Raw genomic sequence first — 16,800 nt, forward strand, 5'->3', positions numbered from 1 at the left:
AAACAGAAGTTATGGCATAATGTGATATTGAATGTGTTTTGGGCTCTGATCCTGCATATATGAGACAGAATATTTGACTGTGACGTTTTGTCTTTATAAGGTACAATGAACGTACATCATAGCCTGGGATTAATAAAAAATAGAAATTAAGGAATGAGAAACAGTAATATGTAAGTCGAATTTCTAACCAAAAGCTTTTAATGAAGGGTAAAAATTGTGTCAGTATTTAATACATACTGGAAAGTTCATCTGGTTGAAACCTCAGAATAAAATAAGAAGCAGGGCAGCTTTTGCTTTCATAGGTTTTTACATATATATTTCTGATTGAACAAAAAACCCCTCTTTCCTTTTAATAAATGTAACTGATTTCAACAGAAAGAAAAGAATTGATTAATGCTTAGGTGTTTATTCTTCAAAAGTATCACCCTGCACTTTTTCCTTTTTTTTTTTTACAGTGCTTTAAAGTGAGATCACAAAATTCCCTTTATTACCATCAGAAGAGCAACAAAGCTCCTCCCTCCATCCCTCCCCCAGCATCCCAGTACAAAAGAAAACTTACTGCATGGGCAGAATGTTCATGTAACCAGAATAGTGAAGGTGAGAAAAGGAAGACGTTTTGCCTCTGAAGATACAAGCCAGCCAAAATTAGCTTAAGAAATCCGTGTGAAGGGTTTTTATTTTGAAGGGGATGTTGTAAGTATTTTGGTTCTGCCGAATATTTGTGTACTATGAAAAATCTCAATTGCTAATTCTGTTAATTTAAATCTATGCATGTTTGATCAAACTAGTCAGTGATGTATGTGTACATTTGAGTATATATATAAAAATATGTGCACACATGTTTTTAAGTCTTAGATGTGGCTTAGGTGCAGGTAGCATGTACATAAGAAAATGTGCCCTTAATGTAGAACTGCTATATTGCTGTAAACATGCAGCCCTTCCTTTAGTTTCCATGGGGCAATATAACATTTTACTCAATATTAATGCATTTCTCATATTAATTGCTGACTACTTTTTGTCTTGTTGGTTTGTTATATTGGCTTATGACCAGTAGTCTTCAAATTGTCTTTAGTACTAACCTGAGCTGTACTTATCTTGAGATAGTGGAATTTCTTTACCTACACAAATCTGGAATGTTTTTCTCACAAAAATGCTGGTGAGTGATTTTTTTTCAAGGTGTTTAAGCAATATACAATATAGCCTGTTGCATTCTTTTCTGGAGGTGATGAGTGAATAGATTTAATTGTATTATATTGCGATTGTGAATAACTTTTTATATTATACCTGTTAAAACATAACAAACAAGCAAACAAAATCCATACTGGTAGATATTTATCGAAACACAAAGTTTTGGTTGGGGTGGGGTTGGGGGTTGAGTGGGAATTGGAGAGTGGACCAAGCGCTGGGTGGAAGAAATGTCCATGTAATTAGAAACAGCAGTAGTCCAATAAAATACCCAAGTTTGATTTTACAAGGGACTAAAATCTGTTATATCACAGAGTTGTTTAGGTTGGAAAATAGCTTTAAAATCATCGGGTCCAACAGTTAAGCCAGTTGGAACAGTGTTTCATCTGATAGAAAAATATTTCAGCTACATATAAAATAGTCATTTGATTCCTTTCTAATAATCTTTTTTGTGGAATATAAGTTATTACTTTTAATAATGGGCATTCACTACAGTATGCATGTTTAGTGCATCCATGGTGGTGATGAACTTGGAGGTGCTTATAATATTCAGATTTTTCAGATCAATGTTTCCTGTTGTATATGGTGAACTGATTGAATGTAAAGTTGGAAATCTGAAATAGCTAATGCACACCATTGGTTTTGCTGACATCTGGTTCTACTCTTTTGGGTCATCTTGGAAAGTGGCTCCAGAGTGTTAAAAGTCTCTGCTTAACATCAAGGAAAATTTTTGGCAGCTATGGAATTGTTCAATGCAAAATTGATACATATATTTTAGTGTCTAAATGCAGCTGTCTGTGATCTCCGTGTTTAAACTCCCATTACAGTCAGTGGTGATTTAGTTCATCTTGTCCCTGGAGTTTTAGATTATTTTAAGGTATCTGTCTCCCTTTGGTCATTTGAATATCTCTACAGCCTTGATTGTCTGTATGCACCACTAGATATATACTGATTGTAATGGGAGTTAAGATATCTTGTTTACCTGCTGGACCTTAATGAATATGTTTTATCTACAGACTGTATCCATCCATATCTTCTTCATCTTTCTGTATAGCTGGCCTATGTGTTAATACAAATTTGTATATATTTGAAATACTAAAAAGGCTGCTGATTTTGCTGATACAGCTAAAAAGGCAACCTTGTTCCATGAACCAAACTGAATGTGATGTATGCCCTTAAATGTGGTTAAGTACTTCTTTGTTAACCACTTGGAAATATCTGGGTTTGGATGTTTTGTTATTATCATTGTCTGAACTGCGTATCAGATTTATTAACATTTGATTTTGCGTTTAAAATGAGTTTTGACAAATACACAGTTTGGTCAAAACAAGCTTTTTGTAAATACTGTGGATAAATACGGGAAAAGGAACAGGGCTCTGATTAGAGCATAATTTTATTAATTCCAGTCCTATAGTGGTGAATCTCCTGGTAAGCATTGCTATGTGTTTTATTATTTTTTTATTTATTAATTTTAAGATACTTCTTGACCTATATTAAACAGATAGTTATTTGATTTTGTGCTTTCAGACAAGATCCTACCACAGGGACACATTTTTGTTCCTTGTTCCCATGTGAAGGAATCTACTAAACGCATACTAAAACCAAACTAAACAAACAGAGAGCAGTGTAAGGGAAAGGGACCTGGGGGTCCTGGGGACAACAGGATGACCATGAGCCAGCACTGGGCCCTTGTGGCCAGGAAGGCCAGTGGTACCTGGGGTGGGTTAGAAGGGGGTGGTCAGTAGGTCAGAGAGGTTCTCCTGCCCCTCTACTCTGCCCTGGGGAGACCACACCTGGAATATTGTGTCCAGTTGTGGCCCCTCAGTTCCAGCAGGACAGGGAACTGCTGGAGAGAGTCCAGCGCAGGGCAACAAAGATGATGAAGGGAGTGGAGCATCTCCCGTGTGAGGAAAGGCTGAGGGAGCTGGGGCTCTGGAGCTTGGAGAAGAGACTGAGGGGTGACCTCATTAATGTTTAGAGGTATATAAAGGGTGAGTGTCAGGAGGATGGAGCCAGGCTCTTCTCAGTGACAACCAATGACAGGACAAGGGGTAATGGGTACAAACTGGAACACAAAAGGTTCCACTTAAATTTGAGAGGGAACTTCTTCTCAGTGAGGGTGCCAGAGCCTGGCCCAGGCTGCCCAGGGAGGTTGTGGAGTCTCCTTCTCTGCAGACATTCCAACCCGCCTGGACACCTTCCTGTGTAACCTCATCTGGGTGTTCCTGCTCCATGGGGGGATTGCACTGGATGAGCTTTCGAGGTCCCTTCCAATCCCTGACATTCTGTGATTCTGTAAAATAGTTTGCCCTTTGTTTTTTCAGTTCCAGGTGCTCAAAAGAAATATTTAGTGGGTTGCTTTTGACAAGGGAGCAGACAGAAATAATTTGAAACTGAGAATTGTTTCTAATATGTGCTAGAACTACATTGAAACACAAACAAGAACATTTTTCTGTTTATGTTCCTGCTAGTTTTCCAATCTTATACTTTGGAAACTCCTCCTCAAGAAAGCACCTTACTGATTTTGATAGTATTTTATTGAGCAGTTCTGTTAGTTTAAAATCCCCTTATGGACCGTAGAATATCTTGTGGTCAATAGTTTGATTGCTGTTGCCTTCCTGCAGATAAAATAAAAGGAACTTCAGGGAGCTGAAATGAGTTTTGGGATTCACATAAATGGCACCAAATTAAGGAGTTGCATAGAAAGCTTGAATTTGTATTTTAATTGTGTAAATCTGTTAGCATCTTCAGTGATTAGTCATTACCCCAGTAAGCATTTTGTAATTTGTATCTCTGAAACACTGTATAATTGGCAGTACTTTGCTCTTCTGTAGAAAATTGTCCTAAATTATAGCTTTTATCTTAAGAAATGTTTGTAGATGATTGTACTATAGTAGTCCCCATGTGTCCATTTCATTTAATGGCTTGATGTTCATCCTCTTCTAATACTTTGGAGGTAATTTGTTCAGTAAATTTCATCAGTATATCTGGAATTCCTTGGGTTTTGACATGAAAAGATGATGTCATTTTCACAGTACCTGAAGTCAGCCTTAAGTTAGACTAACCTAAAACTGTAGCTGAGTACACTGAATTCAGTTCACCTCAATATAAGAGACAGAAGAAATTTCCATTTCAATTTTTTAAAGAAATAAGAATTTGAAGGCATACTTTTGTATCTCTGATGCTGTAGAGAGTAGTCCTTTAGCAACTGAAGGTCCCACCGGTGGAATTTTATCTCTTACTGCTGGACCACTTTTTGCTATAGGACCAGAGGTATCAAAACCTATTGTAGGTTTTGCAAATCTCAATTTAATTTAAATTGAAATTTCTTGCCTGTCATGAACTGGAAATTAAGAGTCTGGGATTCTAGCCTTGTATTTGCCTTCAGCATCATGCTTTAGGTAGTATTAAGTTAGGATTTCCCCACTCTAACTCGTATTTACACACCCAGGTTTGTTCTCCCAGGTTCTAGAAGACACTCCATTCACTAGCGCTTAAGCTGACTTCTGAGAACACTTTTCCTGTAGCTTCCCCACCAGAATCCTTTACTAGGGAGACTTTTCCATCCAATGCAAAGACTGAAATTATTTCTAAGGGTAACACTTTACCTCACTGTCTTGACTTAAAACTTCAGCTAGTTCAGCAGCATGTGGTTGAGTTCAGCTGAGCTTCAAGAATTTCAAGTAGCCTTTCTGTCTTTTCAAAAGCTTTTAGTCCTCTGTATTGCAAAGATTCTTCTTCAGTCACATCTTCTTAGCTTCTTGTTTCCCAACCTAAGTCACAATCTGTAAATGCCTGGCAGCTGATGAAAGGCCAAGAAGTCTGTTGTTCCATGTGAGCCCAAGTATATTTCTGTTACAGGTCTTCAGAAAAAGTCCCCTCACGTTGTCTGTGAATGTTTGTCCAATTATGACTTCTAGTCACTGCTGCTGAAGGGGATGTGTAGGGTTTTATTTGCTCTTGATCATTGCTTTTGACAGATTCAACTTTCGTGGGTTTTTTGGAAATTCAGCTCCCAAATCCTTAATACTAAAGCAATGTTTATATTTACTAAAACAATTTTCTTTGCATCATTTGTTACAGCCAATGTAGTTGCATAAAAGCTTAGTGTCTCTGTTGGCCTTAAAAACACTTTGAAGACAGAATTAATCTTCTTAGAATTATTACAAATTAAAAAAAAAAAAAAAAACACAAAAAGAGCACGTTGATTTTCACTTTATCTTTTTGACCTTTCCTTTGGAAATGAGTCTGTGTGGTTTTTCAAAGCAACAGTTCTTTAGTTATATACTTCCCATTTGTTATCATGGTAAATTTTGACCTCTGAGTTGTGATCTCTGAGCAGGTCTGAACTTGTAAAGTCCCAGAAAAGGAAAAAAAAAGAACAAAAAGAAATCGCCTAAACCAATATAAAATCATTGCACAATCATTCTGGCTCTAGGCAGTTGCATATTTTTTTAAAAAGAAATACATCTAAGCATTTAAAGAAGAGAGCTGTAATTATTAGAGAATACTGATCTCTAACACAGTACCCAGAACTAAAGTAGCACGGCTGGACTTTGGGCAATCAAAAATGTAGAGTGTTTTATAGACTCGTTGGTGGCCAAAGGTGTTCGTTAGATGGGAGCAATTGGTTTTGACACGAGTCTCACATGGCAAGTCATCCTGGAATGGGTCAAAATCTTATTAATCTTTTGTGGATGAGAACTGCAGTCCTATAAATTACTGTCATCTACAATTAATGTCATAAATTCAAGCCAGACAGCATTAGTGACCAAATACTTAAGAGTGATTTGCCTTACACCACTTCAGTGCTTCTCGTTAGCTTGCCGCCCTTCCCCTTTGTCAATGATTTAAAGTCAAGCAGAATAATTGAAAACAAATTATTGAAGGTACTCTGCTAATCCCCAGAAGAGTTGCGCTGTTGGTGAATATGTAAGACGGTGAAGTTTCTTTGTAATATTTACCTTTTTCCAGGCTGGCATGGGAGGCAGAATGGACCCACATCTGTCAGCATGGATAAACAAGTCGATGACTTGGATCAAAATCCCAGTAGTTAATAGTGATTAAATTGGTTTCCTCTGATGTGTGGGAAAGAGTGGTTATTAAACAAACAGACATAACCAAGATCTCCAGAAACAGCCGACACTTTACTGCAGAGCCACAAAGCATTAATTAACCTGCAACCTTCTAGGAGAGCCTCATCTTCCTATTGACATGCAGTTATGAGGAGGGTGATACCAGATTGACTTGATTATTCGGTTTGTAGTTGTTCTTTATGGTGTCTTTAGGTTGTTTAAATTCTGCAAAACAGTCAGTGGGTATGGAGCATCGTGAGGGTTGATCAGTACAGAAATGGTTTATCTAATGGGTATTAGTTTTACGTTTTATATTATTTATGTTATTTTCTAATTGTCAATAGCTTTCTCTCTTAAGTTACTTCTAGCACTGGAAGCAAACATAAAGAAAGAAAAATGGATTCCTTTATTTGGCCATCAGAAACTCACAGCTTTCGACGTTTTACCCCTGAGTCCTTGGCAGCGATCAAGGACAGAATTGCTGAGAAAAAAGAGCAGCAAGCCAAAGTTGACCAGGAGAATAAAGACAAAGGAGTTGAAGAAGACAAACTTAATCCTCAGCTTGATCTGAAAACCTGCAAAAAACTGCCATCTCTGTATGGGGATGTTCCTGCGGAGCTCATTGGGGAACCCCTGGAAGATTTTGATCCATACTACAGTGATCACCAGGTTAAAACTTTTGAAAGCAATTTTTAAAAATTTAATTTTGACCACTGAACTCTTAAGAGACAGTAAAAGCTCTCTTCAGGGGATGCTGGGGTTTGATTTTTCTGTAGACAGATATTCAAAGATTACTAATGTATTTTGGGGTGGGAGTGCTGAGGTGTGCTCCACATTATGTAATGTGAAGGCATTTTAAGTTCCAGTCAACAACCAGAATTAATTATGAAAAAAGGATACATTTGATGCATTTTGATAGGAAAGATGTTCCAGGATAACTGATGCCTTATTTTCCAGAGCAGTTTCTATGATGTCTGAGAGGCTGAACTCACTCTAGTTTAAACAGTACCTGTCAAAGAGTAGATGAGTGTACTGGAATTGCTTACTTACTACAGATGCTTTTGTTGAATTACAAATATCCAAATTAGGGGAGACATAGTTGAGATATTCCCAGTACTCCGTGCACCAAAACCATATATTTTCATTATAGAAATTAATTTTCTGTTATGTCTCATCAGTTTTATTAATTGTACCATATTTATATTGCATATACTCTGTGCTATTGCAAGGTGTTTTGTGTTGTTGCCTATAGGAGTGTGTAAGGTAGATGCTCTGGGAATCCATTTAAAATGAAACATCTATTTTGTGACTGAGGACTTGACCCAAAGAGCAGAACGTTCCATGCATGTTGCTGTCTTCTGTATACCAGCAAGTCACTGGAATATAGTAATTTAATTAGAGAATGTGTTAAAATCTTTGTTCTTCCAGAGATTTTTTATATTTATTTTTTTTCTCAAAGTTATCTAAGTGTTATTCTTGATGAAGAGAAACTAAGGCTGATACATTTGAACAAATGTGGTTTAACCTGGCTGGCAGTTAAACAACACACGCAGCCATTTGCTCACCTTCCCCCCACAGTGTGAAAGGGCAGAGAACTGGAAAAAGTAGAACATATGGATTGAGATAAAGGCAGTTTAATAAGTAAAGCAAAAGCCTCACACACAAGTAAACAAGGAATTCAGCCACCACTTCCCATGGGCAGGCAGGTGTTCAGATGTCTCCAGGACAACTGGGCTCCATGACATATAACTGACTTGAGAAGACAAATGTCATCACTCCTAGCATCCCCCTCCTTCCTTCTTCTTTCTCCAGCTTTTTATATGCTGAGCATGATATCATATGGTGTGGAATATCCCTTTGGTCCCTGGGGTCAGCTGTCCCGGCTCTGTCCCCTCCCAGCCTTTTGATCACTCCCTGCCTTCTCGTGGGCAGTGTGAGAAGCTGAAAAGTCCCTGACTGCTCAGCAACAACCAAAACATCAGTGTGTTATCAACATTATTCTCATACTAATTCCAAAATGGAGCACTATATCAGCTACTATACCAGACCAATGGTACCTGGGGTGGATTAGAAGGGGGGTGGTCAGTAGGTCAGAGAGGTTCTCCTGCCCCTCTACTTCTGCCCTGGTGAGACCACACCTGGAATACTGTGTCCAGTTCTGGGCCCCTCAGTTCAAGAACAGGGAACTGCTGGAGAGAGTCCAGTGCAGAGTGACGAAGATGATTAAGGGAGTGGAGCATCTCCCTTATGAGGAAGTCTCTTTAGATTAGAGAAGAGGAGACTGAGGGGTGACCTCAGTAATGTTTAGAGGTATATAAAGGGTGAGTGTCAGGAGGATGGAGCCAGGCTCTTCTCAGTGACAACCGATGATAGGACAAGGGGCAATGGGTACAAACTGGAACACAAAAGGTTCCACTTAAATATGAGAAGAAAGTTCTTCTCAGTGAGGGTGGCAGAGCCTGGCCCAGGCTGCCCAGGGAGGTTGTGGAGTCTCCTTCTCTGCAGACATTCAAACCTGCCTGGACACCTTCCTGTGTAACCTCATCTGGGTGTTCCTGCTCCGGTGGGGGGATTGGACTGGATGACCTTTCGAGGTCCCTTCCAACCCCTGGCATTCTGTGATTCTGTGATACTAGGATGAAAATTAACTCTGTCCCAGTTGAAACCAGGATAAGACATTTACATAAAAGATAGTGAACTGTGGTTTTGATTTAAGGGATTTCACTTTTACTTCATGTGGCAAAAGTACTGAGCTCCATGGACCTTAAGGTGGCTTAGAGAGGATTTACAGTTTTATTTGATAATTTAGAGGTATTTCAAAATAAAAATTTTGACTGGACAGGATTCTGGCAATCCTACACAATGTATATTTTGTAAAGAATATTTTGTAGCCTATGACACTACCCAAGAGTCAGGTACTTTTGAGTGTCATTAACACCATTGTTGCAGTCCTAGGATAGTAACCCTTAATTACTTTGACCAAGTGAATATGGTCACTTGCTTTTCAAATTAATTTCCATTACTACCTCTTCCTCACAGTCAATAATGAACTGGTGTCTTTCAAATCATAGTACCATCAAATCACAGCTCCAATTAAGACTACAGGAAAGCTTTACTCTTTATTGCAGTTATATATAGTTCTAGATGCAGATATGAAAAGCTAAACTTTTAATTTGGGGGGAAAATTTTCTTTCATTAAAATATTTCACATGATTTTTTTTTTTTGTAGACTTTTATGGTGATAAATAAAAGGAGGACTATTTTCCGTTTTACTGCCACACCTGCCTTGTGTATATTTGGTCCTTTTAATCCAGTCAGAAAAGCAGCAATTAAAATTATCATCCATTCATATCCTTTTCTTGGTTTATATTGCTTCAGTTTTAAAAGGTACTGTGCCGTTTTCTGTGGTTCAGTTCCTCTGTTCATATGAATGTAAGTGTAAACTCATGTGGCTGTGATAGAGATTTTTAAAACAGTTATATTGAATCTTGTTTCACAATAGCCGAGATATTTACATGGTGTTGGTACAAGTAAAAATGTCAAAAAGCTCGTATTTTAAGTCAGATTTGCAGATAGTTTTATGAAACAACATTTAGAGGATACTGTTTGTTATTTTAGCCCCTTTCTGGAGGTTTTTCTAAATATCTACTGTGGTGACAAGCTTGAAAAAACAAGGAAACAAACCAAACAAAACCGCCACAAACCAATGACTCTCTAGCTATTAAAACATGAAGGATGTGATTTACGGCAACGCTGTGCCGAAGGTGTCTGATGTTATCCTAAGAAAAGTATTTCACGCTCCCGTTTATAAAGTTCTGAGGAGCACCCATTTTTCATATTTTTGCAATGGGGTTTGAAGAATGGAAAAATGTGAAGGATTGCGGTGTAAAACCATAGGCTGAGTAGTTTGTGCTCTTTCTGCAGAACATCTGCCTTCATTTGGAATTTATTAATTTGTAGAAATAGATCCTTTTATGAGAACTTATGGCTGATTTTGAATGTGTATTCCTGCTATTAGAAATCACTAAATTTGCTGTTCAGTTTCAAATAAACCCTAAATGTAAGGACAATGTTTATTTTAAAGAAAACCTCCCTTTCATTAGGGAACAAGTGAACTTTCATGAAAGGGTATTTTTTCTTGTGTATGTTTTCATCACCTGCCATATTAAATGAGAAAGTTTCCAGAACTCATTGTAGAGCAAAGTTGTCTCTTCTAGGAATGTATATATGGATTCCCAGTTTCAAATCATACTGGTTATTGATAATTAAGCTTTTTAATCTGGTTTTCCTAGGTGTAAAACCCCTAGTTATTCCAGGGTTGTTGCCCATTTCTCTTTATTCCATGCTCCTGCTGGGAAGAAATTGAGGTTTCTAAAGTTTCAAATAACAGTAGACAGCAGAGGACTCAGATTTTTTCCAGTTGTTTATGTTTCTCATCTCTTCTGTTAAACAGATTATGTCCCACTAGTGTCCTCAATTCCAAATCGATCTCCACATGCAGATAATTATTGTTATTTTGAAATTAGGATGTTTACCCAGCTGAGCAGAAGTTTGATCTGACATCAATTTCTTCAGAAAACACATGAGAAGTCCTGAGCATATTGAAAACCAAAGTAATTATTTGAATAGCTGTATGTGGTTTTGTGTGTAAATCAGCAACTTTTGTGAACTTTATTGTTTTACAACATAGCACTTTTTCCTTAGCTTATTATTCACATTATTTGTTGGCTTTATTACATGTACTGTGGTGCTCAATTGTGTTTCCATGGCTGTGAATAAGCTTCCAGATGCACTCAACTGGGCTGAGTAAGTATCTCAGTTGCCATTTGTTCCCTCTTTTTCTAAGGATAGTAACATGCCAGACCAAAAAATTTGAATAACGTGGTAATCTAATTCTGGGGCTTGAAAATTCTCAGACAGACCTCTGAGGAAGATTCAGGATTATTATTATTATATCACACAGTCTTCTATAGAGCTTCAGTGCCTTTTCTTAGAGGCTTACACCATATGCCCTTTTCTCAATGTTGGCTAATTTTGCCATCTGATGTAACACAGAAAGCTGCCCCATTTTTCCTTTTAAATATTAAGCCTTTTAGAGACTGTGCAGCAGGATTCTAACTGAATATCTCTCATTCTAAGGCAATAACCTGAATGGCTGTTATGGCCAACTCATGCAAAAAGGATAGATGGGTGAATATTCATTCAGTTTTTCCTTGCTGTTTTCTGGGAACACCCGAGTTCAGTTCACATTAGGAAACCATCTATTTATAATGTCATGTTACCTTTTGTAACCTGTATCCAGCGTAACTTGAGCTAATGTTCTGGAATTAAACCTTGAAGATGTGTCTGGGGCCTCAGAGGTCCTATAATTTTAATTCCACTTATATTGAGGTAAGCATGGTGGTAATGATAGCTTAATTTTATGTAGCATTTCTTTTAGTGATAAAGTTTAAAGAATCAACATACAAAATGTGCAAACTTTACAGGTTAAAATAAATCTTTGCTGTTATTTTCCTCAAAAAATGTTGAGGCTTTGAAGTTTTCCAGCCTGCTTTAGATCATAAACACAGTCTTAAAATCTTTTCATAACGGAATGTGAGCTATTCATCCAAAAATAGCATTATATGCTTAGGTGAACATTCGTGAATAGAGATCCACATGGAAATCTTACTGAAATTCAGGAAGGCATCACCTTATACCCATAATGTTTCTGAAAGTAATATAACCTGTCCTATTTTCCTTCACATTTTCTACCTTCATCTCCATTCAGTGACTAAATCACAGAGAAGGTAGGAACATGCCTGAATCTCATTTACATTTTTATTTCTATAAATTTAATATACACATTCCTTCTCAGATATCTTTTTACTGCCATATACACTGGTGAAATATTAATAAAAGTATTAGCAAGAGGACTTTTTTGGAATGAATTTACCTTTCTTCGAGATCCGTGGAACTGCTTGGATCTTTTTGTTATTGTCGTAACGTAAGTAAACCTCAGTTGTTCTTTTACACTCAAGAGACAAACATGCAGATGAAATGCTGTTTGATATTGAAGTTCTTTAGAGTGGTGGGCATCCTACCTGCTGAAAAGTAACTGTGGTTCAATCACCCTTTGCATATCTGCGAAGTGAAAAATAGTCCTAGACCTTAAAGCAAGACCTAAATGCAAAACTCATCTTAAAACTGTTTGGTTATTCTCAATTTAGTACGTATTTAAATTTTGTTAAGAGGCAATTGCTTAGCTAACCAAAAGCATGTATTTTCTTAGTCGCACTCTGGATCAGATGTAACTCATTTGAGAAGGATCCAAAGTGGGTCACAAGGTGTTGAATGACATGGCGATAAATAGCAGATGAAATCCCAAGACTGAAAAGTGATGCTCAAGGAAAAACAGACCTAGCTTGACATAGGCAGTTATGGGCTCTGAAATAGCTTCCACTTGTTGGGAAGGTGATGCTGGAGTTAAAATAGACAATCATGTGAAAACAGCACTTTGGTTTGTAATCATGGTCAGAAAAGGAGTTAGAAAATTAGGGCACTATGGGTAAGAAATAAAGAAGCAGAACACAGATTTATTTCACTGTGTAGCCTGTATTTTTCTTCAGGACTATATGTAGTTTTGCTCCTGACATCTCAAAAGATGACAGAATTAAAAAAGATACAGATAAGATGTATATCTTTTATTCCACATAATAAAGAATCTAAATAAAGTAGAACTCTCATTAAAAATACAGAACAGGAACATGGTTGAAGTCTGTGGCAGGGAGCCAAAAAATAATAAATAATTTATTTTTTTCTCCTACAATGAGAGCTAAGGGCATCAAATGAAGTGTCACATGGCAGAATAAAAAAGAAGGGAGTAGTTTTTCATACTACATGTAGGCATATTCCCATAGGAGGTTGTGGATGCCAACATCTCAGTTGCATTCAGAAGACATCTGGACAAAATCCTGCGTGAAAACACATCAGGGTTATTTTAAACATAAAGATACTGTATCTTGTTCAGAAAGTCCCTGAGCTATAAACTTGCTGGAAGAATTAAATCTGGGAAGCATCACTGCCTTGATTCTAAAATCCCTTGAAAGCATCTGTTGTTGGTCATTCTTGAAGTCCAGATGAATCACTGCTGTGGTCAATATTAAATTTGTATCAAAATCAACTTGCCAGGTGGACAAGGAATAAGGAAGAAACCAAGTCAGAATTTGCATCTCAAATATAGAATTTTAATCTAGAAAGGAAAATATTCATGCTTGCAGCAGTGAACACATTCCCTCATGCCCAGACTCCGAGCTTTCAAACCAAACCTCTGTCATTTAGTATTTCTGAATAGTTTTCCTTAAGCTGATTTTCTGCCACATCCACCTTTCTATAGAGTAGAGTGTATCATGCCTGTGATTTGAAGAAAATCCCCTTGAAGATCAACCAGCTGTTCTGGGGGCCACTTTTTCCTTTGGGGCAGTTTTACGTTGCTGAACACGCTGAAATCTGCCGTCCTAAAGTCTAAGATTTTTTTGTACTCTTCATCTTGCTAACTTGTCTCTGGGTCTTAAACTCCACCATCTTATGGGCTCTGTACCAAAGGCTACATCAACTGTCATATCTCTGACTGTTTTTGCCTTGTTTGTAAATAACAGATTATGAATTCAGATGTCTTTGCACACCCATACATGTATATTAACAAAGTATTCTTATGGGTAATCTATAAACCACTAAGGAGCTTACGTATTGTTAATCATCAGCGGCTATCAATTAGTCCAGCATGTTTGAGCAGATATAAGCACTTTGCAATTTAGTACCTTCTGAGTTTTTGGGGTCCTATCATGCAACGAATAAAAGTATTTGGAAATTAACTCAACGGTTAAGTTATTACTTAAAGTATTTGAGAATTAGCTAATCTTACAGGTTAGATAAACCCCCAGCGTTCTGATGTATTGCTGAGAAAGTTTTGCTTGAGTGGGAGGTTGCCCAGATCACCTTCAGAGGTCCTTTCCAACTGATGTTTCTCAGATGCTGTTATTGAGACTTTATTTTAAGCAATTCTGTTACTAGTTATGACCTTGTCATAAGAAGAATCACAATTCATGTCCGTTCTGACAGTCTTATAAAATCTGGGCTAACCTGTTAAATATAAAATGCCATGTAGAACATGCAACTCTTAAAATCCTAATTTTCTGAAATTTTCAAATTGTTGAAATGACTAAATTGAAACTAGTTTCAATACTCAAGTTCTCAGCTGACTGTTAAGTAACAGTTAGAAAGACAGCCATGTGGTACAGAATCAACATATTATAAACTTAGTTTTGCTCAGCTCTCTTCTCCTAAAGTATATATTGCAGAGTTCTGAGATAGCCACATCATGTACTTTCATGTGGTCTAAATCAGATTAGTCTCAGTATGAGAAGGTGTGGTTGTGACATTGAAGGTTTATGTTTGACATTTTGATGAGTAAGCACTTCAAAAGTTAAGCATCCAAATCCACACTAAGTAAAAACCTGCCATGTTTCTTTTCAAAGGTAGTATTCAAAAGTCCCATTATTTTATATAGATATCTAGATATTCCTAACTTTAAACAACTACTTTAGGACGTATTTGACCTATTTATTTTCTGTAAGTTACTCGTTACTGTGTGTTCAGTATACTCATGCTCTGAAAAGCTAGATCGTTGTCATTCAGGTATATGGTGCTTTAATTTTATAGGTATGTTACTATTTATGAAGGTCCGGGCAAGGTCGCAGCTCTTCGAACTTTCAGAGTACTGAGGACTTTGAAAGCTATTTCAGTAATACCAGGTAAGGAACGACATATCTTACCGATTTTCTCCCTGCTTCAGCACTGTGCTATTTCTAAGTCCTCTCCTGTTCTTGTCTTCAGTTTTCTGGTCACATTTTGTGATGGTTAATAGGATCCCAAGGTCTGACAGTTTTGCAATTTGTAGTAACTCTCAGCAGTATCCTAACATAAGTTTTTAATCATCTTTCCTCAAAATTATTTTGACACAGGCAAATGTTTATATTTTCTTCTTTTTCTATCCCATCACTAATGTTCAATTTTACTTTGCCCCGTGCCACCCTATTCAATATGTTGTCTTTACATAATGATGGCTATACCACAATATTTCTGGTTTCACATTGTACTTCCTTAGCTCAGTCTTCTATGGTTTATTTCCCAGAATGCAGACTTCACGATATTTCAGGGTTACATTGATTTCTTTACTGATCACAGCTGCAGTATGGACTGAGCATAATACCTTCATCAATAGTATTTTGCATATGCTGTCCACATCATAGAATCATAGAATAATTTCAGTTGGAAGAGACCCTCAGGATCACTGAGTCCAACTATAACCTAACCTAACTCTAGCACTAAACTATGTCCCTAAGAACTTCGTCTAAATACCTTTTAAACCCCTCCAGGGATGGTGACTCCACCAGTTCCCCAGGCAGTCTGTTCAAATTCCCAATTTCTGTAAGCTGTGCTGCTACTTAAGATACCAAAGTAAGAATTTCATATTCTAACTGCAAAAACTCATTTGAAAATCTATAAATGACTATACATCCCACTTTATTAAATATAGTAACTTTACTATTTCTATGTAATTACAAACATATCTTTGATTTTGCTATGGAATTTTAACAGTGATCAAACATAGGACATGTTTAATTTTTAATGTCAAAACCACTTGTCCATACTTTCCCTTTCATATTCACATTGGAGAACAGATGTTAAATGTAACTTTACTTTTTTCTTATGAAAGACTTCTGGAAAAATCCTGGCTATCACTCTCTGCTGATGTCATATTTCAAATTCATTTATTCTGCCAGAATATTGGTCTTCAGTTTATATATAACCCATTTTCACAGAATTGCAGAATGGTTGAGGTTGGAAGAGATTTCTGGAGATCATCTGGTCCAACCCCCTGCTCAAACAGGGTCACCTGGAGCTGGTTGCCCAGGACCACGTCCAGATGGCTTTTGAGTATCTCTAAGGAGGGAGACTCCACAACCTCCCTGGGCAACCTGTGCCGGTGCTCAGTCACCCTCACAGTGAAAAAGTGTTTCCTGATGTTCAGAGGGAACATCTTGTGTTCCAGTTTGTGCCCATGGCCTCTGGTCCTGTCAGTGACCAGCACTGAAATGACCCTGGCTCCATCCTCTTTGCACCCTTCCTTCAGGTTTTTATATTTGTTCACGAGGTCCCCCATGAGCCTTCGCCTCTCCAGGCTGAACAGTCCCAGCTCTTTCAGCCTTTTCTCATGATAGAGGTGCTTCAGTCCCTTTGTCATCTTTGTGGTCCTTTGCTGGACTCTCTCTATTATGTCCATGTCTCTGTTGTACTGGAGAGCCCAGATATGGACCCAGTATTCCAGATGTGGCCTCACCAGTGCTAAGTAGAGGAGAAGGATCACCTCCCTTGACCTGCTGGCCATGCTCTACCTAATGCAGCCCAGGACACCATTCACCTTCTCTGTGGCAAGGGCACATTGGTGGCTCATGTTCATCTTGGTGTCCACCAGAACCCCCAGGTCCTTTTATGCCCA

General features: G+C 37.7%; 1 protein-coding gene across 1 annotated transcript in view; it reads left to right on the top strand.

Annotated features, from left to right (window-relative positions):
- Positions 1-554: 554 nt before the first annotated feature.
- LOC102085467 (sodium channel protein type 5 subunit alpha-like) overlaps positions 555-16,800 on the top strand; it is a 44,651-nt gene continuing 28,405 nt past the window's right edge. The window contains exons 1-6 of the mRNA XM_065050379.1: positions 555-693; positions 6,619-6,929; positions 9,490-9,608; positions 10,977-11,066; positions 12,118-12,246; positions 14,961-15,052. Coding sequence (XP_064906451.1) covers positions 6,657-6,929; positions 9,490-9,608; positions 10,977-11,066; positions 12,118-12,246; positions 14,961-15,052 — 703 coding nt within the window. The 5' untranslated portion in view covers positions 555-693; positions 6,619-6,656. The remainder of the gene's footprint in view (positions 694-6,618; positions 6,930-9,489; positions 9,609-10,976; positions 11,067-12,117; positions 12,247-14,960; positions 15,053-16,800) is intronic.

The sequence above is a fragment of the Columba livia genome, chromosome 2 (assembly GCF_036013475.1).
Source record: "Columba livia isolate bColLiv1 breed racing homer chromosome 2, bColLiv1.pat.W.v2, whole genome shotgun sequence".
Classification (NCBI taxonomy): Eukaryota; Metazoa; Chordata; class Aves; order Columbiformes; family Columbidae; genus Columba; species Columba livia.